Here is a 27696-nt window from a genome sequence, read left to right on the forward strand (position 1 = left end):
CTTGTTCACACTTCACTGGACTAGTTGGCTGGTTTTTATCTCTCAAAAACAAAGCTGGACATTATCCAAACCAGTCCCAGGCGCTGTGGCAGAATATTACCATATCTGCCTGTGTTTACTTCACTTTTATCCAGTGTATTTTGCAACAAGCTCGAGTCCTCTTCATTCTCATGAAGGCGACTGAAAAGGCTCTTTGTCTGGGTCTTTGAACACCTGGAGGGAGTTATCTTAGGATGACTGGTCCATGGGCAGTCCATATCGAGCTCATGGCTGAAAGCCACTGCACTCATCCGCTCGAGAGACGCTGGCCTTCAGTTAGCAGCAATGATATCCAGCTCAGTGAAGGCCACTGCTGATATTCCTCTGGGAGGAAATTAATGACTTTATTTATAAATGTCAATACATTTTATTAAATGGTTAATTTATTATTCTTAATACAAACTATTAATAGATGAGCTTATTTATTATTAGTATCTGTGGACTAGTAAATTAGTCCACAAACTTTTACTTATTTTATTCATATCTGTGGGCAAAGTCATGAACTATATATTAGTATTTATTAAATAATTGTTACTTATTTGTTATTCATATTTGTGGGCATGATAATGAACTAGCTATTTGCATTTATTCATTAACATTACATATTAATTTGGGGGTAAATTAATGGACCGTGTAGTTACATTTATTTTTTATTCATATTTTGGGCAGATTAATGTACTAAATATTTACATTTCTAAATCAACAACATATATTTAATGAACTAGATATATACATTGGTTAATTTTTACACATTTACACATTTTCATATTTGTAGTCAAGTTATATAAATATTAAATGTATACATTTCTTTTTATTCATATCTCTAATTCACTAGAAATTTACATATATTTTCTGAAGAAAAAGGTTATTGCTCATGCAAAACTCTCCACCTCAGTTGCTAGTGTTTTTCTGGCTACTATGGTGTTCTGGATGGTTGCTAGGGTGTTCTAGATTGTTGATAAGTGGTTTCTTACTGGCCCAAGTCAAAAGGCACCATTCCTAAGTCTCTATCATTTTCTGGACCCTTATGGCCTGGAGCCTTCGTCTAATGTTTTGCCAGTTTTATCAACCTCCAAGCAAACAAATGATAAAAAGAGAAAAGTTTATGTAAATCCAACGGCTTATAAAAGGTAATAGCAAACCTCTCAACAAGCCTCACAGTTAAGATGTATCATTCATGTCCATGTCTCAAATTGAATGCTTTGGGTTTGGGCTTTGTTCAGATAACTGACATGCAAGAGTTATGAATGCACACAGAAAATAGATGTCATAATAATATTGTTGCATAATTATTATTTATTTATTTACTGCTTTAAAACTATAGAACCTTTCCACCACTGAATAAAAAGATAATTTCACATTTTTATCTCACAATTCTGACTTTTTTTCTCAGATTTCTGAAAGTGATAAAAGTAACCTGATATAAACTTGCAATTGAGTGTTACGAAGTCAGATTTGCGATATGTACTCTTATTTTTTCAGAATTGTGAGATAAACTTGCAAATATGTGTTCTATAGTGACAATTCTAAGATATAAGCTGTTTTTCTAGTGTGTTTTAAAGTCAGATTTGTGAGATATAAATGTGTTTTCTCAGAATTATGAGATATAAACTCACAATTGTAAAATTTGTTTCTTGACTGGAAACAAAACATCTAATTCCTGCAATGTTGTTTTTGATGGTAGTATGCTGATTTAGTTACTGCTTTGACATGACTACTGAAACTACGGTCTGTCTCCAGAATCACACCAATATTCCTGACTTGATTTTTTGGTGATTGCATTCACCTTGAGAACTTCATCTTTGTTTTCAAATGCAATGTCTTCAGTTTTTTTTTTTTTAACTGAAGAATGTTTTGGCACATCCAACTGTTAGATTCATCAGTGCATTGGCAGAGAGAGTCATTGGAGCTGTAGTCATTTGGCGATAAGGCTAGGTAAATCTGTGTATCATCAGCATAGCTGTAATAGGCATTTCATTTTTTTTGCTCATTATTTGACTTAGTGGGAGCATATACAGGCTAAACAAGAGCGGTGCAAGAATTGAGCCTTGTGGGACTCCGTGTTTCATGCACATCCACTTAGACTTATACTCACATAATAACCTGTCTCTTCTAAGTGTGACCTGAACCATTTGATTACCATCCCAGAAAGCCCGACCCAGTTTTCAAGTCTCTCTAGTAGTATGTTATGATCGACAGTGTCAAACTCAGATCTAGTAGTACCAACACTGATATTTTAGAATCAGAATTTAAGCGAATATCATTTATTATGTCACAGTTAGGGACTTCTGTTCTCCTGTTCTTTTTGAGTTTACTTATTTGGGTACGTTCCTTTTCTTGTTTAGTTAATTAACTAATCTGTTAGTTCTATCTGATTACATTCCATTTAGTTCTGGTTTGTTGGTCCTTAAAGTTACTGTATGTATGTGTTTGTTCTTCGCTATTTTTATCATTAAAACCTCACTTCTTTTTGGATTTTCATCTGGTACCCTTTCTTGACGACACATACTGTCACATTCATTATTCATATCATGTGAATATCATTTAAATATCATTTAAGTAAACTTGTAACTTCAAGAATAAAATCAGATTTGCAAGATAAAAATACGGAAACAAGCTTCTATAGAAAACCTCTTAAATTACATAAAACATGTCTATTTTCTTGAGCTGGAGCCCCTGTTCTCTGTAGCTAAATCTCTGTGTTCTCGTGTCACTTTGGTTCATCAGTGCTGAAGCGTTTCTATTGAGATGTGTTTTGGGAAGTGTCTGCAGAGTCATGTGCTTTCTTTGAGTATGCAGTCATTGCAATTAGCCGGGTAATGCTGCTAAACGGTGCTGAAGCCCAGAGAGGCGAAGAGACTTGACCTTCATTTAAAAGGTGTGGGACGCCAATTAACCAGAGCATCCAAGCTTAGAGGAAGAGGGCACCTGCCTCCGCTTTCCCACGATTTCGCCCCGCATCATGCTTGTTAGCTGTTTTTAAAAGGCAAAATATAATTTCTGTATGAAGAAAAGTTTGGACTACTTTCTGTCCTTGCGATTAGCAACATTTGTGCGTGTTTCAGGTTTTAGTGCAACTTTCCCTTCCCAAGTGCGTTCCTTCCCATACGCCCAATTTCTCTGAGCCTTGTCCTCATTAGGAAGTGTTTAGAAACTTGCTGAAGTGAGAAATGGGCCTGCGAGAGCTCGTTGTCCTAATTAAACTTTGACAAGAAGAGTGACAAGAAGCAATGGAGGGGAAACAATGGCAACAGTGTCCGAGTATGAGCCCGAAGCTGGGAAAGTCTTTGTCCCGCCGAACAAAAGCATTTGTTTGCACTTATTCAACTCCACTCAACTTCACCAGGCCCAGGTGCTAAAACCAACTTCATGATGAACATCAGAACGCATCAGTGATGCCCGGCCCACCGTCGCTTCAAATCCATCGCTCCGCCAACAGATCAAAGCCATATAAATATTGCAGGGCAATTAATCCACACTCATTACCTCCAGCGCCTGACATAAAGACACAGCCAATCATGTTGGGTTTCAGTGGAGATTGGGTGGAATGAGGTTTTTGAGAGAGATTCCTGAACCCCAGTCTTTTTCCATGTTTGAGCTCCTTAAACTTCATCACGGAAACTCATATCTGAAAAACATTATGTTTTGTGTTTGAAAGACTGATTCACTAGCAGGTGGGACGGAGACTGTGTTTGTCATGGTAGGCGGAGTGCACAGTTGCCCAGAGGGGGAGGACCTTTAAAAGCTCTTATAAAGTGTGCTGGATGGAGTGAACACTGATCTGTGATCTTCATCTCTAGTGCACTTCACTGTGACTGCGCTGCAATGGCACAGAATGGGACTATAGAGAACGGGCTCGCTCGAAACGAATGCCCTCCACCTCTACCTCAGCCTGTGAAAATCCCTGAGATTAAACACACTAAGGTAAGAGCTTGTCTTCAGCCTTAAATTGCAGACAAATACTAGAGTAAATGGAGTTTTAGTCTGATTAGTCCTTTAGTCTTTTTCAGGAAACTTTAGGCTCTTACTATTAAAAATAAAGCTTTTTTTAAAAGTTTAAAAGTTTTTATAGTCCTTTAGAAAATGTACTGGTGTGTTAAAGAGCCAAAACAAAACTGATACATACACAATATTTACATTTATGATTTTGTTTATTATTCCTATTTGTGGACATGTTAATGAGCTAGTTATTTACATTTATCATGTAATTTTAAATTATATATTTTTTTACATTTATTAATAATTTTACATTATCTTTAATCAAGTTTCCAGGAGTTAAAGATAATTATATTTATTATTTTATATTTATATTCATAGACAAGTCTTAACTGTAATAGGAAACCAGATTCACTGCAATCTAACTATTTGTTACAGATTTTTATCAATAATGAATGGCACACGTCAATCAAAGGAAAGAAGTTTCCAACCATCAACCCTGCAACAGGTGTCAAAATCTGCGACATCGAGGAGGCGGATAAAGTAAGATGAATTTGACTCATTAGATGTCTAATTAAAAATGAGGATTCATGTACAGTGACATGTATATCTGCCGTGCATTTTTTTGTAGGCCTAAATGTATGATTTAAAATACATTGCATTGTTGAACTACTAATATGCATATTAGACTGATTATAGAGATATGTGAGAATGCTTATTATTTATGTAGGCCTAATTGCAATTGGAAACTGATAGAATAAGAAATTTGAGTTATTATTTAATTAGCCTGCACTTTTGTCAGTTAAACTATGAATATTCATATGACACTGATTTGAGAGTTTGTATTTATTTTGTAATTGTGTTTATTTATTGCAGTTATTTTATTATTTTGGCTGGCATGCAATTAATTGTGTTGCATTAAGCAGTTAAACTATTATAAGACTGATATAAACATTTATCAGGCAAGAATTTTAAACATGGTTGTTTAACTAATATAATGACTTGGCAGCTGATAGAAGATGTATTTAATCAGGTATCATAATTTGCCATTAAATATCACTTTCAGATTGTTAATAAGAATCGCTTCACCTGTGATGTGTGATGTGAGTGTAGTCTAAAGTGTCGGTGTGATTTCTCAGGCTGATGTAGATGAGGCGGTGAGAGCTGCCAGAGCGGCCGGCCAGAGAGGCTCGGAGTGGCGGCGGATGGACGCGTCGAGCCGCGGCCGGTTACTGCACAAACTCGCGGATCTGCTGGAGCGAGAGCGCGCTGTGCTCGCGGTGAGTCTGCCTTCAGCAATTAACCCTTTTGAACATTTACGGTTCCAACATTTGGATTTAGAATGTTGGGTGACGTCACATAACTCCCCAATTCAGACTGCCTTCCCGCTGGCGGCTGAGACACGCTTTAACCACATAATGCTTAATTTAGGTTTCAGATATTTAAATACACACAAATACTAGTAAAATAATACATTTAGAGTTTGTAAAATACACACGGATGGTTATGGAAGCAGCAATAACAATGCATTCAAATATAATTTGCATGTTTTATTCATATCAGATACACAGTGTAAGTAGCTTTAAAAGTCCAGATGCTGTAAATCCGATTTACAGGACTCAACAAACATGGCGCTGCCCATCTCACGTTATAAATCACGATCAAACTCATTTATGATGATTTTTAAACAACACAGCACACTCACTTACATGTATTTGTGAATCGGAATTGATAACATGGTGTGTGAATATTTTGAATAAAAAAGGAAAAACTAAATAAAAATAATCCATTTGTGTTCCAATAATCCAAGTGTTTTCTTGGCTGCTTTTGTCAATTTTATTTTTTTTACCCTGCAAGCCCCAATCCGGAAGCCAAAAACATGGAAATGTGAAAAAAGCGAATTAATCGGAAGTCTCACACACTCAAAGAATATGGCGAACTTCTGCGTTACAAAATAAAATGGGATACATCTTTTGCTGTATTTTCAATCCAGTATTCATTACTTTCAGGGCAAATTTGCGTTTGCTGTGTGCTGTTTGTGCATATTAGCATTTATATGTGTTAAAGTGCCTCTTTTATGGGTAATGAAAGGTTCATATTTTGGTTTTAGGAGTCCCCAACAACAGGTTAACATGCGTGCAAGGTAAAAAAACAAACAAAAAAACACTTTCATTGTCTCATAATACAGTGTTACCGGGGAAACCTTTATTTTTACCGCTACAAAAGCACCACCTAGTGGCAAAAGCACCACCTAGTGGCAAAGAATAAATTAGCATTTTCATTCAGACCAACGGAAAAGACCAAGTGGGTGGGCAATATGCTAATGTTTCATGATGACATCAGCATGAAATGGCTTGGTATTCATTTTAAAATCGACTCATTTAAATGATTCAGAGTCGACTCTTTCTTTTGAGAGACAATAACTTTATACTCTGTGCACTTACAGATTTAAAACTTTGCAGGATGTTTTCATTCACTTAGAGCTGTGTTACACACTGCATGAAAGGTAATTTTCAAAAATCCATAATAGGGGCAATTTAACATAAACAGAGAAAAAAATAGTCTATAGTACAAAACAACAATATGTTGCAACTAGCCTACTAAAAGCATTAAATTAGGATACATTTATTCATTTAGCAGAATAGCAGGATACACATTCAAATTCATACAAAACAAATAATCATATGCCATTTTAAACAATACAATTAAACCAAAGTGTCTTTATATCAGGATTTATCTATGCAGTTGCTCATGTCAACAAACCTTATTTAAAAATGGCTTTGTATCCCTTCAAATCTTTGTTAAATTTAAGAGTCCACATTTAAAACCTTAGTCAGAACATATGAACCAATTGAGCTCAATTAGAATTAAATTTCTGTCCAATTGAAAGTGTTGCAGATCGTAAAATTAGCACATTAAATTGTACACTTAACAGTTGTATGAAACTGAGCACTTGCTGCTTCATTATAATGGCTACGGTCTGTTTTTAGTCACACCACACACTCGCTGTGTCGATAAGCTGTCACGGCTGTCTGAATGCATTCGTCAAACACTACTGCAGGTGTGAGCATTGACACGGTGGTCTGATTTTGAAGTCTTGTCAATGAAAACAAAAACACAGTCATAGCTTAGGATTTAGATGCTTTTCACAAAGCAACTTACTTTTTTTCATGCATTATTTTGCAAGTTTTCCATGAATAGTTATCTATCTGTCTATCTATCTATCAAAAAGTGTTACTTTCTTTGGTCACATTGTTGTTTGTTTCTCGGTACAGTATCAAAAGGCTTCAGTTTTACATAATTAAAGCCTTACTTGAGTTGGTTTTCATCCTGTTCTACTGCCAGATCATATAAGTTACCGCATTTGTGAATGAAATTTTACAGATGTGAGTGAAGTAATGTTTTTAGATTGCATGTGATTGCTAATTGCAAACATGTCCTGTGATTCTGGAGTATAATTTCAATAACTCGGAGAACTGTGCATGGAAATAAAGAACAGATTTGGAGATAGAGAGGTTAAGGTGAACTCTTTCTTATACCGCACTGCCTATTAAGCCATTTACGGTGCCTTTTACAATCGTACACTGAATAAAAGGGACGGATCAAATGTAATACATGCGTACTTCACAATTACATTCATGTAGTTTTGGATGTTTCCCACGCAAATAGACTCAAGTACAGAAATGCAAAACACACCCAGCAATCTAGTATGATTAATTTTGGGAGGCTGTCAGTAGCTTGTCAGTATGATCATGCTTTAGAAGTATAAACGTATTTTAAGTAATCTTGAACATAATATTGTTTTGTGCACAGTTATCAAACCATTCCAGCGCAGATGGGCATCGTCCCATATTACAGCTCTCATGAGTGTAAACTCTGCCAATGACTTCAGCCACACTCTTACCCACATACTTTTATCCTCATGTTGACATTATTTTTATTGTTGGAGGGCAGCAGAATTTATTATTTGCGTTATTGTTTAATTTCTGGCCCTACTAACTCCCCATACGCATTAAAATCTTGGCATCTGACGTGCATGAAAAAGTTGTTTTGTATCAAATTTGTAGCTCTCGAAATGAGCATGCTTTTCGAAAAATGCCCCATAAAAATGCCTATTTAAAACAGATTGCTAATAAAATCATAACTTTATGCTTTTATGCTCTCAGAATGGTTTTACAGTTGAACCGAATGCTTTCTTGTTTCTAGACTCTAGAGTCAATGGACACTGGCAAACCCTTCTTGCATGCATTCTTTGTCGATCTGGATGGCAGCATTAAGACCCTGAGATATTATGCTGGTTGGACGGACAAGATTCATGGGAAAACGATGCCGGTCGGTGAGTATCAAAGCCAGTTGAATGGATCACTGTGTCACCTGTGTTTGCATTTACTGCTGTGATTGAACATGTGAACCAGAGCTCAGCGATTCTTGATTTAAGAATTAGCTTCTTTTCAAATAATGAGAGTGAATTTGAATTAAATTGATTGTTAAATTACAGGATGTGAAATTAGAATTTTATTTGAAAAAATTGAGCATTCTGGGAAATTGAGTGGTTTTGCACTTGTAAATGTAATTAAATATAACAGAATATGTCTAAATGAAATACAGTTTTCTGGCATTTAAAAATCCATTGTTTTTGGAAATACAAAGTTTGCATATTTATGCATAATTAATAATTATGCAAAAAACAAAGGATAATTAAAAAATAAATTATACTTACAAGCAGGCATGCACTACAGTTTAGGGTCAGTGAGATTTGCAAAAATAAGTATTTTATGCTAGCCAATGCTGCATTTATAAAAAAAGAAAAGAAAAAGAAAAACCTTGTGAAATGTTAAAATCATTTAAAACACCTGCTTTCTATTGCTGTATATTGTAAAATGTAATTTATTCCTGCATGCAAAGCTTAATTTTCAGCATCATTACTCCAGTCTTCAGTGTCACATGATCCTTCAGAAATCATTCTGAGATGCTGATTTGCTGCTCAAGAAACATTTGTTTTTATTATTATTACTCTTAATGTTTTTGTGGAAACTGGGATACATTTGAAAGGATTCTTTGATGAACAGAAAGTTCAAAAGAACCAACATTACTGTGAGCATTTACTTTTGAATGATAGTGTATGAACGAATTAAAAGTGTTTATTTTTAAAATCCAATTTTAAATTTAAGTTTAATATGACAACTGTGCATAAGTAATTTGTAGGTTTTGGACTGGAAACCTATCTGGAGACTTGAATGTAAGAATTCTGCTTCCTGTGTGCAACGGAATTTCCAATTTAAAAGTCCCTCTCAATTCAGCTCTGCTGCCATCCAAACCAGCCAGTGTTTCCCAAAAGTCCTCTTCCTTTTCATTCTAGAAAGGGTTGATGGGTTCCCTTCTTCAGTCCTGGGTGGTATATCATCCCCCTCTCTAATTCTTCCTTCTCCCCCAGCATTCCTGCCACTTCAGGATAGTCAATAGACAAAACATGCTTCCCTCCTTTCCCCCTGATTAGATTCAAATAAAGCGTTAAAAGACGAAAGCCCTGGCACACAAAGGAAAAGGAAGAGGCTCTGATCCTAATCGCTGAGGTGCGACCGCTGGTGCCGCAGATGAGCCGGAGTTCAGGGAATCAGCGGCCAGATAGAATATCTCACTCTTTTGAGGGCTGGAAAACGGTGCGAGACTGAAGCCTCTTTAAATTTCCCCATTGATAACGGCTGCCAGTTAGCATACGTCAACCGCCTACTGCCCAACTCAAGTGTTTATTTGGAAAAATGTGTCGTTTTACGGTTCATCACATTGGGCGGATTAACCCGGATTGTCGACACGCCAATTATAAAACCAATCTGGGCAATTTGACATTTCCACCCGAAACCAGAGGTGGATCCTGACCAGATAAAGCCATCTTTTCCATACATATCTGACATTTGGTCGAGTTAAGCTTGTAAAGCCTGACATATGGTTATAAAAACTTTTTTTTTTTTTTTTTATGTAAAAGTTTATCAAACATTTAGACGAAATCCACTCCCCATAAATGTTGCATGATTTTTTTTTTTTTTTTTTTTTTTTGTGGCATATCATATTGGGAAAATAGAAGTAAGAATATGGAGGTCATAATTGAGAAAAAGCACTTCAATGGAGCATAAACATGCAATTTGTTGCAGATGTTGATGTTTATATGGTCAAAAAGTAAGATGAAATTCTGACACTTGAGATGTTAATTTAATGAGATCTTTTTAACAGTATAACAAAAAACTGGTATAAAATGCATATAAATGTCAAAATATTTCCCAATAATGTCTTAGAAAGATGATATTTAAATGCATAGTTTTATGATCAAAGCTCTGTAGTTTCATAATGTATAATGCAATGCAATACAATACAATGATGATTGAGAGGTGAAAAAATAAAACTTCCTTAAAAGCTTGATTATCGAATTAAAAAAAAAAAAATATGACTAAAAAAACTAAAGTTATTCTTATATTTACTTTAGAAGTATTATTAAAGATTCCACAGCAAAAAGTATGAAACATGAACTGAAGTTTTTACAATTATACAAAAAATATAATTGTTTTACTTGCTAAATAGTGTAAAGTTAGAAATTTGCGTATCAAATATGATACAGTAGGGTTCATAGGGTTTAAGCTAATTCAGTTGTGGCTCCACATAAATGCGTATCAAACTTCAGATATGTTCTATTTTTTGGGTCTCAACATGTCAGATTGTAGTATTTTTTTATTTATTTTTTTGTGCATTACCTGTTGCTGGAAGCTTACCATGACGTTAGAAGTTGAAGGGCGAGGCTTTGTACAGTTTTGCTGAAATAAAGCCCTTCTAGATGCTGTGTAAATTTAACCTTTGATAAGCAGCGCTGTCGGATCAGTAAGAAAGGGCCGTCGGCTGATCCCAGCCAGAGATGAGCATTGTGTAAGGGAGTCGTCAAGTCTGTAATCACCCTGACACACTGCGGCGTGGGGAAACACGAGAAGGTCAGGGCTCGGAGAGGCCGGCTCCCACGCATCTACACTCATATGAAATGTCATGCATGGACGTTTGTTGTTGGGCTGTAGTTTTAATTGGATGACTCTTATGAAGTTCACAAAACCACAGAAGTTGCATTGCTGCCTGTTGTTTACAGAGGTATCATCCTAACTAAAATGTAACCACATGTGACCCTGGACCACAAAACCAGATCAATCATTTTGACCCATACAATGTATTTTTGGCTATTTCTACAAATATACCCCAGTGACTTAAGACTGGTTTTGTGCTCCAGGGTCACATATCTGACTAATTTGGACTACTTTAAATAAACAGGAACTCGTACAAATTTCTATGAAATGTAGCTTTAATATTTTGCTGAGATAATTCTGTAATTCTCTTATAAGCATCACAATATATAGCACACAGCAACACTAAAAATCTAAATTTAGTCTAAAATATATGAATTCAATATATGCATTTATATATGAGGTTAAATCTAATTAAAGTATATACAAAAAGTAAAATCTAATACAAATAAAAAGGACAGTTTTGTGTGTGCTGTATATTTTTTGTTTACTTCCTCACAGTTTAAATACATTTAAATGATTCAAATTAAAATTCTGTCACTTATTTGACATTTTGGCATTATTTTTATTTTTTTCACTGAGATCATCAAAATGCATCCTGGGATTGTGGTTCAAAAGTTTGGGGTCAATTAATTAATTACTTTTTTGAAGAAATTAATGCTTTTAATCGGCAAGGACCTATTAAATTATTCAAAAGTGACACCAAAGATTCTATTTCAAATAAATGTTGTTCATTTGATGTTTATATTCATCAAAGAATCCTCAAAAAGCCATAAAAATATCAGTTTTCACTAAAATATGACGCAGCACAACTATTTTCAACATCGATAATAATCATAAATGTTTCTTGAGCAGCAAATCAGCATAGTAGAATGATTTCTGAAGGATAATGTGACATTGAAGACTGGAGTAATGATGCTGAAAATTCAGATTTGAACACAGGAATAAATTACATTTTAAAATATATTACAATAGAAAACAGGTATTTGAAATTATAAAAATATTTCAGACTATTACTACAGTTTTTTATGGTATTTAACTGCAGAAATTAATAGCACTCTCATGCTGTTCCAAACCTTTATTTTATTATGATGTCCAATATTCGCTGAAAATCTTTTTCCACACTTCAGTTCACAGAGAAAATAGTAGCAAAGAGGTTTGCAATGACATGATGGTGAGTAAATAATGAAGGAAATGTTCATTTTCAAGTAGACTATGTTCAATAATGAGTCGCACCAGGGCCACTCGAGTCTTTAACTGGATACACGTTGGAACAAGGAAGTGGTAAATTGGCCAATCTTAGTGGCATTTTCCGACGGAAAGGTTCAAGTGCGAAGAGATGTGATAAAACTGCATTGCTACCTTACATTACCCCGACTGGATATCTGACTCCTGGGAGAGAGAGGAAAGGGAGAAAGAGAGCGCTGAGGGTGAACAAAGGTGTGCATCCAAGCCAAGAGCAGATCAGCAGCGGGTTTGAACTGCTGCCCAGACTTCTCACACACCTCAGGCCTCTCTCGTTTCAGTGTGTCTCCGGTGAAAGCAGAGGGGAAAAAAAGCAGCAGAACATACACTCTTCCTGACCAGAGCTTTGTGTGGGCCATTGAAACCATCGCTGTGTGTTTTTCCCAATGCTTTGTCTCTCATGTTTGGTTTTTGGTGGTAACATCCAAGAGCTTCCCAAGGAAACAATGATTGTATATCAAAGGGGAGCTTAGTGTGTTATAACGTTTAGTGCCTCTTGACTTCTTCATTGCTCTTTTTCTTCCTCCCAACAGATGAAAACTTTCTGTGTTTTACCAAACATGAGCCCGTCGGTGTTTGCGGAGCAATTATTCCGGTGAGTTCTTGACTATTTTTCATTCGCATTTCATTTGTGGAGCATTTAACATAAATTCACAGTAGGCAAATCGTGAGGTTATGGCACATCCCAAATTTTTATTGGTATTTTCTTTTCTTAATATACATTTGTATTTTTAATTATTGTAAAAAAAAAAAAAGAAAGAAAACGTCTTTGAAATCTTTACCTTTATTCGAAGGTATTCAGAGTGGAAAAATGAAACATTTTCAGTATCAAGTGGCTGTATTTTAAAATATTCTATTTAATGTAATTTTTATTATTAATTCTGTTCAGTCTATCACTCTTTAGGAGTAACTAGTTTCAGTGCAACTAGCAATGTTCAGTAGTTTGATTGTTTTCAAAAGCTTTTTACGCTCTCACTTACATGAAGCATTAGAAAGACTAAGATTCATTTTAATCATTTAATTTAATCGTTTAATATTAATCGAGCTGTTTAATTTAAGCGGTTTGTTTAAATGCATCAGTTCACTGAAATGATTAACTAAATCATTTAAGTCTCTGTGCAGACATCTTTACTTTTATCCTTGAATATGTATCAAACAGTAATATTATAATATTTAGTACAATCATTTTATAAAATAATAATAAAAAATATATATATTTTTTTTCAACTATGTAAATAAACACTACCATTCAGTTGTTTGGGTATATGTTGGTAAATTATAACATATATTATACATACTATTCAATACTTATTATTATTATTATTATTCACATTTTATATATATATATATATATATATATATATATATATATATATATATATATATATATATATATATATATATATATATATATATATATATATATATATATATATAATAAATATATAATATTTAATTTAATATTTAATATTTTCTGTTTTTTATTTGAATATACATTATAATGTAAAGTATTCCTGTGATGCAAAGCTGTATTTTCCATTCAATAATCCATTCAGAAATCATTCTTATATGCTGATTTGCTTCTCGAGAAACATCTATTATTATCATTTTGGCACAAAGTAGCTTGCACTGTAGTTTGACAATGATAATAAAGCATGAAATTGCTGTATTATCTGATTAATCCTATTCTCGAATGCTTGAGCGCTTCATTTGTGAATTTGACAGTATTGGCATTTAAACGGATAAAGTTAAAAAGAAACATCTTTGGACACAGTTTAGATCATAAACACAATAGGATCCAGTGAGCGTTGAATAACACATACATGATGGCTTTGTTTATATACTGTAGCCAACGCCTGTCTAGAGTCTTTCAGGTGCATGTAAGGAAACACCTTGGATAAAGAGACACACATACACACAGACGAACACAAATACACCGCTCCCTCTCGAAGAAAACGCACTGTATTATGATCTCACGTGCCATTGAAGCTTATGAATGTTTATGAAAACTCACGACTCTATGCAACCACAAGACCTTGTTTGGTTTCCATACTGTACAGAGGTTGTTTTCTCTCTTGACGTCACTCTGGGGATCTTTTGTGAAGCTTTAAATCCGCACTAATTCCAATTACAAGAAAGCAGCGTGACCATGAGCTATGTATCGAAAGTGCGTTTCAACTATCGTGTAATTAAATATCTTCCATACACCCACCAAAGATCTCAACACATTATAAAAACTGTACAGATACTCAGAGCTGGGCAGTAACTGATCCCATGTTATCTGGATTGCATAATCAGATTCCAAAGATTAAGTACTTGTAATTAGATTACATTTTTAAAAGTACTCGTAATCAGATTACAGTTATTTTTTTATTGATTACATAGTTACATATTATTCACGCAATAGCAATACATTATTCATAGTTATAGGATTTAACCACTGGATTTTCCATTTTAAGAAGTGTTTTCTCAACTTTTCAGCATACTGTCGCATCAACTACTGATGAACACATACAACTTATTTGGATTATCAGTGGTTTATTAAACGAAGGATTACTATGACTTTGTTTCTACAATCTTGATCTTCAATAGAATGTACAGTGACATCAATAAGTGGTTGCTAATCAACACCCTAGCAACCACTGTAGTAAATAAAAAAATCTGTTCGAATGCTGCTTAATACCAAAGTCCTCTTAAGACAAGTCATGTCACTCGGCCGCCATCTTTGAAACGCCTCTCGGGCATCCAAGTGCAACTCCTATCTCTTTGAATGGGGAAACATCAAATTCTCCAAAACTGTTCACTAAGATTGCGATTAGATGTAAAATTTAATATCTGACAACAACTGTGTCATAAATGTTATTACTCTTGCTCAAATAGCGTAATAAAAAGCTTATCAGGCTAGATCAGCCAGTGTGCATGCGCAATCCTAAACGCACGTCTCAGAGCGCTGACTGCCTCTATAGCAACCGCACGCAAGATGACTCTACCGATTAGCGATTGGTTCTTTCATTCAGAAGGCAGGGCTTCCTGCGATTGAGCAACCATATTTGTTGTATTTAGCTTTTTCCCCCATTCAAAATTATACGAGTGACACGTCTTGGGAATTCTATAGTCTTTGTTAATACTCTCATCTTAATTGAGGTGTTGCTATGGAAAACGGAATGTACAGTATAACGTTGAATATCACGGATTTTGCCAATATTTACTAGTGTCTGTGGATATTCAGCTACAAAAATACCATTTAAATATGAATCCTCCTGGTTCTGCTTTTCTCTGTGTGAATGAATGGCACAGACATACGGTTTAATTTACTATAAAATACTGAAGCACACGTGATGCTCATGGTGAATTTAGCATCTGACATCTCAATGAATGAGTATATGAACCCATGAACATTATCCCCAGAATTGCTCTGAGAGTCACTTTATCAGCATTTTACCATTTCTTTTGAGAAAAAATCATAATATTACATAAACAGAAACTTATCTTCACACAGAAGTCTTCACAGCAACTCATCAAAATAAAAGTTTGGTTTAACTTGAAGAAACCATGATATATATGTTTTTATTTAATGTATTCACTGCTTTTTTAAAAAAAAAATAATAATAATAATCTGAGGATTTAAACATTTCATAGTGCCTCAAAAATTTTTTTTTTATTAAACTTAAGATATTGTGGTTTAATATTGTAAGTTTTATTATTTCAATTAATAAGACATACTTTTTGATACAATTTCATTTAAGCATTAAAACAGAATCTAGAAAAATGTAAATGGGGAAAAAACTGAATCCAGAAAAATGTAAATGAAAAACTTTGGGGAAAATGGAAAAATCTGAATTTGGGAAAAAATAAAACAGATTTGATAAAAACCCTAGTGGTTGCAATGGCATTTACAGGTAGTTGCTAGGGTTTTCGAAGTGGTTACTAGTGTGTTTCGAAACATTATAGCACCAAGATGCTCAGAAGATGTGGGTGGTTGCAGTGCCATTAGTGGTTGCTAGGGTGTTCAAAGTGGTTTCTAGGGCATTTTTAGGTGGTTGCTGGTGTGTTGCTAGGGTTTTCAGAGTGGTTGCCAGGGTGTTCTGACTGGTTTCAAAGTTCTAAATGTTATGTAACTCCCAATAAAACACCCAACAACCTAGTGCAAAAAATATATATATTCAAAGCTTTTAAATTCTGTCACTCTTTTTGAAGTCACAGTCTAGCAATGGCAAAGAAAACCCAAATATTGTGACAGTGAATTCTGCAATGTTGCACTATTTTTGCCAATATTCTTAAAGAATCTTATTTAATTGATAGCATGGATCCATAGGGCAGTCGTCTTTGTTCAGATGATAATAAACAAAGTTATTGTAATTAAAGGGCCTGTTTGAAGATTCTGGGTGGGTAATTCTTGACTGTAAATGAAGTTATTGTCATCACTGATACACCATATTGTCTCAATTTTCATATGTTACAAAAGCCTACTAATAATTTATCAAATCAGGCCATCCAAGAATCTTAGTTCATCAATGAAAATGGGTTTTTATTGCCTTACGTTGCTTTGGAAACAAAGTACAAACTTGTTGATAGACACTGGAGATTATATTATAAAGTCATTATTCATATTTGGGATTGGTTTGGTGGTAATTAGAGAAAGCAACGCTGGCGATCAGCGCACATGAGTCACTCAGAGAGAAAAATAAGAAAAGTGAAAATGCAGTCCAGAAACACGTTTAATTGCCATGACAACATCCAAAAAGATGTAAAAAATAACAACTCTCTACTTGTAAAAAAAAAAAAGTGATTTGTGTACATATTTATTTAACTAATTTAAATGATGGTGTGTTTTATATTTAAAGACGGCTGAGGTAATGTGAATGTTCATGCTACACTTTATTCACAAGCTTTTTATTCCACTTTTAGTTTCCGTTTTTACAAAACTTGTAGCAGCTACTGCATAACAATCACTCAGAATACATTAGCAACCACACAGGAACACTCACAGACCACAATACTTGGACTTATGTTTTTGTTTTTTTTAGAAGAAGGGGATTTAATTATTGTAGAGTTAACAAAAGTAAAGACTCATGTGGGTTGTAAAGTTCGAAGCAAATATCATATCATATATCGGTAGATTGGGAAGATTTTAAAATGAGCGGTTCATTCATAAATGTGTACAAGCTTGTCTTCACACTGTGGAAATATTAACAAAAGACAACCGGCGCAGCACTGAAAAGGGGCGGAGCTAATAGAGGTCTACAGTAGTGGGGGGTTGGCAGCTGTTGAATGTTTGATTCTGATTGGTTGATGAAAGTTGTAAGGTTACGAGGTAAAATGCATGACTAAAGTAGTTCCAGGCAGGTATTGACCGTATTACATGTTCATATCACTGCACCAAATGATTTTAGTTATTTCAAAGGTCTTCACAGTTTACAACAGCAAAAGAACTAAACCCTACAACACAAAGCAAAAAAATAAAGCAAATAATAGGATGAAAAAATTAAAAATTATTCCAGTTTAGCCTTAAAATTACTTTTGATTATTATGTACAGAAAGCACATATTCTTTTTCCACCTGACACACTTAGGCCCAATCCCAATTCTATTTTATACACCTTCCACATCCCCTACCCCTCCGCCTTCCCCTTTCCCCTTGTCCCTTGAAACAGAGTGTCAAGGGGTTGGGGAGACAATATTCCCCTAAGTATTGGGACACCACTACTATGCCGTCACACATCATCATTCGTTGTCTAGCTCTTACAATACACACATATACTGGTGTGCTGGTCTGCATTAGAGCCTTTAATTATCGTTCTGTATTAATCAGCTGCTTACTGACACACACACACACACACATATCGGAAATAGCGCAGCTCACACATCCAGGAGAAAATAAACTTGTCAACGCTGCCCCACGACTTTTATTAAATACAGTTTAAATACTGAATCGCTACATTATATTTTCCAGCGACGTGAGGATACAGTCGCTGTTTTTAAGTAAACTCACTCTAAAAAGATAAACGCACAAACGCGAATACACGCAACTTCCATTTCTCTTTCTCTCTCTCTCTCTCTTTCTCTCTTGAATAGGCAATATTTGAGAAAATGGTTTAGCGATTTCTATTTATTGGGGGGATTAGCCCCCATCAATGTCTACATCAGTTATCGCCCTGATCAGACATATGCTGTGGCACTATCATGCAGTCTGTAGTGATATGATGTTGGCAAATATTAGCGATTTTTTGCAAACATTTTCTTTGAGTAACATGACCGTTAATATGAACTCACAATTGAATGTAACATAAAACGAATGATTACTTTTAGTAAAAATCTTTATTTATGCCAAAAAAGCTTACATTTATGTGTCTTTTTGTTCGCTGTAGCAGCTATGTTGCTGAGATAATTCATACCCCTTCGTTTGAAGAGTGGTCCTGATAAATCTTTGTTTGAAGGGCTATCTGGCCCTTCCCCTTACCCCTACCCCTCCAACCAAAAGAGAATCAAGATACCACTACCCCTTCACGTGAACGTGTGAAACAGAGGGGTAGGGAAAAGGGAAAGGGGTAGAATTGGGATTGGGCCTTAATGTCTCTCTCTCTCTAATGTCTCTAATGTCTGGCTCAATCCTCCATTACTAGTTTTAAAATGATGTTTTAGGTGTGCATTATTTTAGTAATCTAGTAATCCAACAACCCATTGTTGCATAATGGGTTTAATTGTCTTCTGTGTTTGTAGTGGAACTTCCCTCTGCTGATGTTTATGTGGAAGATCGCGCCGGCTTTGGCCTGCGGGAACACGGTGGTCATTAAACCGGCTGAGCAGACCCCGCTGACGGCTCTTCATATCGGATCGCTCATAAAAGAGGTGAGGGGACAGCGGGGCTCATTGCTTTGGTTTGGGGTTTTCGTTCATCAAGTTGATTTTATTAATATGGACATTGATAATTGATTGCATCAGTGCTCCTTTTCTCGCTCCCAGATTTTGTGGTTAGATTGTGCGCATTGTACAAACTTTGTAAGCCAGGGTTTTCCATCATGATTGATCTGTATGGGGATCATGAGATTATGATGCCAAATCAAAGTTTGGCAGAGGCTTTTTAAGCCCCAGTGTATATCATAAAGTATTACATTGGTCTCTGGAATACTTGATTCTGATTGGATGATCTCCATTGTAACACTAAGCAAATCATTTTGTATACTTTGTTATTTTTTATGATATGTGACCCTGGACCACAAAACCAGTCTTAAGTGTTTTTTTATTTTTTTTATTGAGCTTACAGTGTAAAAAAAAACTTTAAAATGCCCTTATAATAATTCTATTAGAATAAATAAATCAAAAACATTAACATAAAAAACTACTCAAAATATTACAAAATACACCATTACGATACCTGATCTTTTATGCAAAAATGAAAAAAAAAAAAAGTATATTTATTCAAATTAGTGCTGTCAAACGATTAATTGCATCCATAATATAAGTTTTTGTTTACACAATATATGTGTGTGTACTATGTTTATCTATTGTATATATAAATACACACACATGCATGTATATATTTAAGAAAAATTATGTTTATATTTTTTAATCATAAAAATATAAATTATATACACACATACAGTGTATGTATATATATATATATATATATATATATATATATATATAAGCATTATAAATACACACAGTACACACACATATATTATATAAACAAAAACTTTTATTTTGGATGTGATTTACTGCTATTAATCATTTGACAGCACTACAATTAAACCTTGATTGCAGTCTTAGAGTGGTATAAACCTCGGTCGGGAACCTAGCTGTATTGAATAACTCAGCTGCATTGTGGGTAATGAGTTGTTGCTCTGTCTCTGTTTATACAAAGCACTCAGATTATCATGTTTAATTCTTCAAAGAGAGCAGGACACGTGAATTGCTGTAATGACATGGACTAAACTGCAGCTGCAAGCCTTCAGTCAACCGCCTCTTGCTTTCTATTCAAGCCGTCTGTATCTAAAAAAGAGATGGCTTCATCATTATGAATGAGATCAGTGTGGTTTAAATCCTCAAAAGAAAAGCGTCTCTTTGTGTACATCAGCAGTCTTGCTGTCTCTGTCCCCATGGGCAATTGTTTTGACCTATTCATTTCCCATTTTATCCTCTTCCTTTGGATGAAAGAATTAAGCTTTATCAAACAGTATCAGGCTAGTTTGATTTGATAAGTAATACAAATAAAGCCAGTTCTTTCCATCATGTCACACAGGCCGGTTTTCCACCTGGAGTCCTGAATATCGTTCCTGGGTTTGGACCGACAGCTGGAGCGGCAATCGCCAGTCATATGAACATCGACAAAGTGGCGTTTACAGGCTCCACAGAGGTGAGGAAATTATGGGAAGAAGCTCAGCACAATCATGTTGCTCAAAGCCTTGAGAGAAATACAAAGATAAAGACACACAGATGAGTGTGAATGACACAAATGCAATTGTTGACATACTGTAAGATTTGTTTATTATCTTTTTGACATGCCAAAATGTAGTTTGAATGGAATTAAAATACATCTACGGCCTGCCAACATATTTTTTTAAATATATTCTGTATAATATAAGTATATTTAGATTCAAAATATAAAATTGATTTATTAAAATGTGATGCAAATATATATATATATATATATATATATATATATATATATATATATATATATATATATATATATGTGTGTGTGTGTGTGTGTGTGTGTGTGTGTGTGTGTGTATCATAAACTTTTCTCCTTAAATGTTTTTTGTATCTATACGTTTAATTCAAATATATTGAAAACATGTAAATGTACATAAAAAAATACACATATGAATTTGATGTTTAATTCAGTGTAGTAATATTGTGTGTAAATCTTTTTTTTTTTGTTTTTCTTTCTTTATATTTCTAGTTTATATCTTATATAGTTTATATCTGTTTATATTAACAGATACATTTGAGATGTTACGTTGATATTTAATTGCCCTGGAAATTTGTGTCACACCTCAAATACTGTTAAACCATTTTGTTCAGATATCAGTTCTGCATTTTTCATGTGTGCTGAATCTTTTTGTGTTTTAAGCATGTTTCCTGTCATTATCTATAATACACCAGCTGATATTCATAAGAGCAGCTTGTGGAGGCATCATTAGTGAGCGCTCTGTTATTGTGTTTGTGTTCAGGTGGGCCAGCTGATCAAAGCAGCGGCGGCCAAGAGCAACCTGAAGAGAGTGACTCTGGAGCTGGGAGGGAAGAACCCCTGCATTGTGTTTGCTGACTCAGACCGTGAGTGATGTGGTTTTCCAGATCCCACCGCTCAAACAATAATGACCGTGCTGGGAAAACCAGGGAATGGGAACGATATGTGCATCATCCTCCCGAATGAAGAGCTGCAGCTCTCTGTTCAGAAGAGGGGAGAGTATTTAGACACTTAAGAGACACTTGAAAATGTCTGAATGTCATTGCATTGGAAAACAAAACCCAAGTGCATACATTTTCAAGGAAAACAAAACACTTTAATCAAACATATGCAGGTTTATTACATGTATAAAAATGTATTGCATGGTTCTCTGGAATAAATGATTTCCGTTCCGTTTTTTTTATTTTTATAATTTGTTACTTTTTATGAAATTAATACAATAGATTAAAAAAATACACAGGTAAATACATATATAAATATCTAGAATTAAAAAAAAGAGTTTTTAATGACTTGTTTTTCTCTTTTGGATTTTTTTTCCATATTTAAATAAAGACGGACACAATAACCAATATACACGCTAGTATATTTGCTAGATTAATACATTTAAATCTAAATATCAGCAAACAAATCCTGATATCATATATCATTATGCTTCTCAAGTAAATGTATCTTGATTTAGGGCTTTTAAGTGTTGTGAAGCTTCTGCAGCATCTAAGTGCATGTGTTTTTTTTTTTTTTTCATTTTTCATCTAATGCAATGACATTGAGACATTTTTGACAGCTCAAACAGTAAAGCGTGGTACAGCAATGCCAATCTCCTAGATCTGATTCCCAGGAAATGCAGGAACTGGTCAAATGCATGCTTTGAATGCAATGCAAGTTGCTTTGGATGAAAGCATTCTGACAAATTCATACATGTAAATTATTTAATTACCCTGACAAGCCTGTTTGTGTATTTATACATAAAGTATTAGGACTTAAGTATTATTATCATGAAGGTTTTATAAGTGCCTTGGAGTCATTGGCACAGTTCTTCTGGATTTAGTTTGTTCTGTTTCTTTATGTAATCCCAGACAGACTGGATGATGATGAGCTCTGGGGCCGTATTCATGAAAAACCTTAGTGCTAAGAGTTGCCTCTAGTAACTAAATTATAAAAAAATTCTTAGAAATGTGCATGTTTCATCTTAAAATGAAAGAAAACATCCTAGTAAAGAAAAAAGTAATTTAGAAAGCATCTTAACCCTTAAAAGAGCTCTTAGGGTAAAAAAAGGTTAGGAGAACGGACAAGAACTTTTAAGAGGTTTAAGAGTTTCTGGATTAAACCTGAAGAGGGAGAAGAAATGTGTTGCACACCATGCATGAGTTAATAAGACGCTACACATCAAATCGTGCAGGGATCAAGTTTGTGAGTGATCTTAACATCTCCAGCACTGTGCAGAAATGCCATAGCGGCAGAATTTGAAGTTAATTACTACATTAACATATTTGGCAACTGGAAAAATGCAGCTATGCAGCAGATGAAGATTTCTTTATTTATTTTTTTAAATCCTAATAGACTTTTGCACAGAACTGCAATATATATATATATATATATATATATATATATATATATATATATATATATATATATATATATATATATATATATCAGATATGACACAGTAGGCTTTACAGGGTTAAGTGGCCGGATACAGTACATGTAGAAAGCACTGTCTGATTAAAGTTCATTCAAGTGCATTTGATTGTGGTGCTGGTGTGGGTCGTGTTTTTTTGGCTGGAGTTTATTCAGCCCCAGTGATGTTGCAATACTCCAGACCACCCTTGCAGCTGTGAACTCGCTGCTTCACATGCGTCTATTATTATGCATGTTCACATCTGCACACAAACCCAGATTTACGCCAATGCACAGCTCATTAAACTTTAGAAAGGGTGTAATGATAGAATGCATGATGTTATCAAGTTTACAAATGAATCTAAGAATGAACATTGGCACCGCTGGGTAATGCACTGCAGTTTTGCAGAAACAAGCAAAGCATAAGGGCATGGGAGAAGAGTAAGTGTGTGTGTGTGTGTGTGCAGTGCAGTCGGCGGTGGAGGAGACACAGAAGGGCGCGTTCTTTAACCAGGGTCAGGCGTGCACCGCTGCGTCACGCGTCTACGTGGAAGAGCCGGTTTATGATGAGTTTGTGCATCTCAGTGTGGAGAGAGCCAAGAATATAGCGATCGGAGACCCTCTGGAGCCACGAACCTCACACGGGCCGCAGGTGAGTTAGTTCCTCGTTTGAACTTTTGAGTGCTCTCTCTTCTTGTGTGCAGATTGTTTATGTGTTTGTGCCATTGGGTCAGATCGACAGGCATCAGTTTGATAAGATCCTGGAGCTGGTGGAGAGTGGGAAGAAGGAGGGGGCGGTGCTGGAGTGTGGAGGCTGTGCGCTGGAGGACAGAGGTCTGTTCATCCATCCCACCATCTTCTCTGATGTCAAAGACCACATGCGTATCGCCAAAGAAGAGGTACGACCCTCCTGTGTGCTGGAGCATGTGCACATTCAATAGTTAAACATATGGAAAAACAGCTACATGTAGGGCAAGTGTAATACAATTGTGAATTAAAAGTTTACATTTCATTTTTTATCTTCCTTAAAATAAAAAATATTTTCCCTTATTTATAAACCCCCACCCCCAGGGCTCATCCAGTGAACCATATTTTCTCAATTAATGGGAGGTCTTTTTTTTTTTATTCTTTCACATAACCTTAACTTTGGGCTACACAGAGTTCTTCAGGTGACAGGAATCTGAATTGGAGTCCTGTAGTGCCACCTGCTGGATGATAATTTTTTTTAAAGATATTTAAATATAAATTTAAATATCTATAAATATCTATATTTATAATCATACAGTATGTATACACAGTTGCAGCAATAATAACAACAACAACATGATTCCATATTATACTTATTTTAATATATTTTAATTTTTATACATTCCTTACATTTTTTGTATTTAAATATACAAATAAAAATATTACATTTATAATTTTCAATTTTCAAATCATACAGTATACAGCAGGTAAAACAAGTATTGAACACCTCACCATTTTTCTCAGTAAATATATTTCTGAAGGTGCTGTTGACTTGAAATGTTCACCAGGTGTCAGTAACAACCCAAGTAATCTATATATACAAATAAAACAAAAGAAAACAAAGAAGTCATATGACCATGTCTGACCAGCTCCAAAATAGGACAAAAAAACACCAGAAAATCGAATAAATGTATATGACCTCTGAAGTCGTACAGTAACCAGGTGCATATATGTCCTTTATGGAGCTTGAAAGCAGTGATCACTGTGAACTGCTGTTGAATGGAAACAAGCTCCTTTAGTTTTCAGTCACATAACAGCATCCAGGTTTGGAATGACATGAGAGTGAATGGATCATGGTGTTATGCTCCTTTCTTATGCACTATTGCTGTCAGCACCTGTACATCTGTGTTTTGCAGATCTTCGGGCCAGTTCAGTGCATCATGAAGTTTAAGACGCAGGAGGAGGTGATCGACAGAGCCAACAGCTCACAGTACGGCCTGACAGCAGCCGTCTTCACACGAGACATCAATCGAGCCATGAGTGTGTCTGCGGCACTGGAGGCGGGAACCGTCTGGTAAAGAGACTCGCTAAACTCCTGCAGTTACACTCTAAGCTTTGTATAGAAATAAGTACAAAATCCAGTGGTCGATCAATATGGGTTTATAAGACTGATATCTTATATAAGGCAATCTTATTTAATAATAATTACCCTAATAAACAATCTTATTTAATAATAATTACCCTAATAAACTAATCTAATAATAGAGAAGGAGATGTGCACAAAATTATTAAAATATAAAGAAACGATACTTCTATTTAGCCAGGATGTGTTAAATTGATAATAAAAGTGACTTGTAATATTGTTAGAAAATATTTACAGTATTTTTTGAATAATAGTCTTCTTTTTCACTTTTTTTCATCAAATAATCCTGAAAAAAAAGTATTACAGGTTCCGAAAAATATTAAGCAGCAAAACTGTTTCCAAACATTGATAAAAAAAAACAAAGTAAAAAAAAAAAACAAACAACAACAAAAAAACAAACAACTACAGCATATTAAAATGATTTCTGAAGGATCATGTGACACTAAAGACTGGAGGAATGATGCTGAAAATTCAGCTTTGATCACTGAAAAAAATTACATTTTGCAATATACTAAATTAGAAAAACATTTGAACTTGTAAAAATATTTCAAGATATTACTGTATTTTTCTGTATTTTTTATCACAATAATGCAGCCTTTGTGAACTTAAAAGGTGTTTTTTAAAACATTACGTTTTTAAGTCTTATTGATCCCATATTTTTCAACGGCAGTGTACACACACACACGCATAGATGTTATATATATAATATACACATAATATATACATAATTATGTAATGTATAAATATATAAATAAATATAATTATAATATTGTGATCTCTCTGACCTAAATATGGCCTATGTTGAATTTGTATACAATTAATTATGTCTGAAAATGCAATACAGCAATAAAAGAGCACATATTTTCCAGGTGAGGTCAAAGGTCAAAAGGTCATGTCTCTTTCCGTCCTACAGGGTGAACTGCTACAACGCTTTACATGCTCAAGCTCCGTTCGGAGGATACAAGATGTCAGGAAATGGCCGAGAACTGTGAGTGCTGCTGACTGTAATCATATCAACATACATTTAGATTAGATTTAGTGAATTGGCACTGCTTTCACCATTCAATTCAATAACAATGAAGGTGGATGTTTGTACAGTTATACTAAATGGTCTTTTACTTGCTAAAAATGTAAAAACTATTAGTCAGATCAGATGACAAAAGGCATGTAGCAGATTATGAACAACAGGTTTTTCGGCAAGGTTTTCATCACATTTATAATTAGAGTCTTCATTTGCTTATCAAATATGATACAGTATGCTTTATAGGGTTAGTGTAGGAAAAGCTTATTTTCCTATGATTATGCATGCAAATTTCCTTGATATGAAAGGTGTTAAGAGTATCAATATTCCCTGTGTGCAGGGGTGAGTATGCGTTGGCGGAGTACACCGAGGTCAAAGCCATCACTATGAAACTCAGCGAGCAGCTGACACTGTGATCTGAAGCCCATCTGTCAATCAACGCATGAAGAAACTCTTTACTGCAGCTCCTTTCTCTTCATTTCATGTAGATGTGCTGTACAGGTTTAAAAAAAAAAAAAGAAAAGAAGAAAGTTTGTGTTTTTAATTTTATTTAATTGGGATGTTTTAATATCAAGCAAAGTCACCCATCATCTCTCAATATTTACTAATATAAAGGTATAAATATCCATGTTGTTGAAGTACATGTGTAGTTTTATTGCTATAGATTCTCACGAAAACCATTTTCTCAGATTCATGTCCTTTGCTTTGTTTGTTTTGGAGGTTCAGTTTGTCTTAGAGGTCTTTAAGGTCTCATGTCATGGCAGCTAAATCTAAATACGTTACCAAGGATGGTCTTTTATGTGTAAAAACATCACATTGTTGTGTAATCCGTCTTAAAACTGAGGTTTAAATGAAGTCATTTCTGCTCCACTAGTGGCACACAACAGAACTGCACAATAGATGTAACTCTTACTATATTTGCTTTGTGATGCTGAATGCAAACTGAATTGATGAACCACTTTCTGCACTGTATATGTACAGTGCCCTGCATTTACTAATGTATAATTGGAATTAAAAGTGATTTCCTTTTCTAAATGTACATACACATCTTATGACAGGTGGAATGATGTAATTGCTTAAAATATATTGTTTACTTTGACTTATTAAATAGCTATAGATAAAAAAAAAAAAGCTGGATCTGAATCAATAAATAAGAAATCGCATGAATCAATCTTTGTCCTTTTTTGTCATTTTGATATATATATATATATATATATATATATATATATATATATATATATATATATATATATATATGTATATATATACGATTTTTTGCAATTTTTAACATTTTAAAATTAAAAACATTTAAAAATAAAATAAAAATAATACATAACAGACATACTTAGAAAATCTAAATTCAGCAAAAGGGCAATGAAAAGTCATACTAAATTGTAAAAAAATATTCAAAAATCAATTTAAACCTAATTAAAAAGTGTTTCAATTAACTGGTACATTGCAAAGAGAAAACAAGTTCATGTTTT

General features: G+C 34.5%; 1 protein-coding gene across 1 annotated transcript; it reads left to right on the forward strand.

The window, feature by feature from the left end:
• The first annotated feature begins 3596 nt into the window (after positions 1–3596).
• aldh1a3 (aldehyde dehydrogenase 1 family, member A3) lies at positions 3597–27379 on the forward strand. Its single transcript, XM_052560342.1, has 13 exons — positions 3597–3963; positions 4414–4518; positions 5115–5255; positions 8182–8311; positions 12809–12870; positions 18995–19123; positions 20517–20630; positions 21451–21553; positions 23549–23733; positions 23816–23980; positions 24965–25122; positions 26105–26179; positions 26553–27379. Exons 1-13 carry the CDS (start codon positions 3865–3867, stop codon positions 26626–26628), a joined length of 1542 nt encoding a protein of 513 aa, XP_052416302.1. The 5' UTR covers positions 3597–3864; the 3' UTR covers positions 26629–27379.
• The last annotated feature ends 317 nt before the right edge of the window (positions 27380–27696 follow it).

The sequence above is a fragment of the Carassius gibelio genome, chromosome B7 (assembly GCF_023724105.1).
Source record: "Carassius gibelio isolate Cgi1373 ecotype wild population from Czech Republic chromosome B7, carGib1.2-hapl.c, whole genome shotgun sequence".
Classification (NCBI taxonomy): domain Eukaryota; kingdom Metazoa; phylum Chordata; class Actinopteri; order Cypriniformes; family Cyprinidae; genus Carassius; species Carassius gibelio.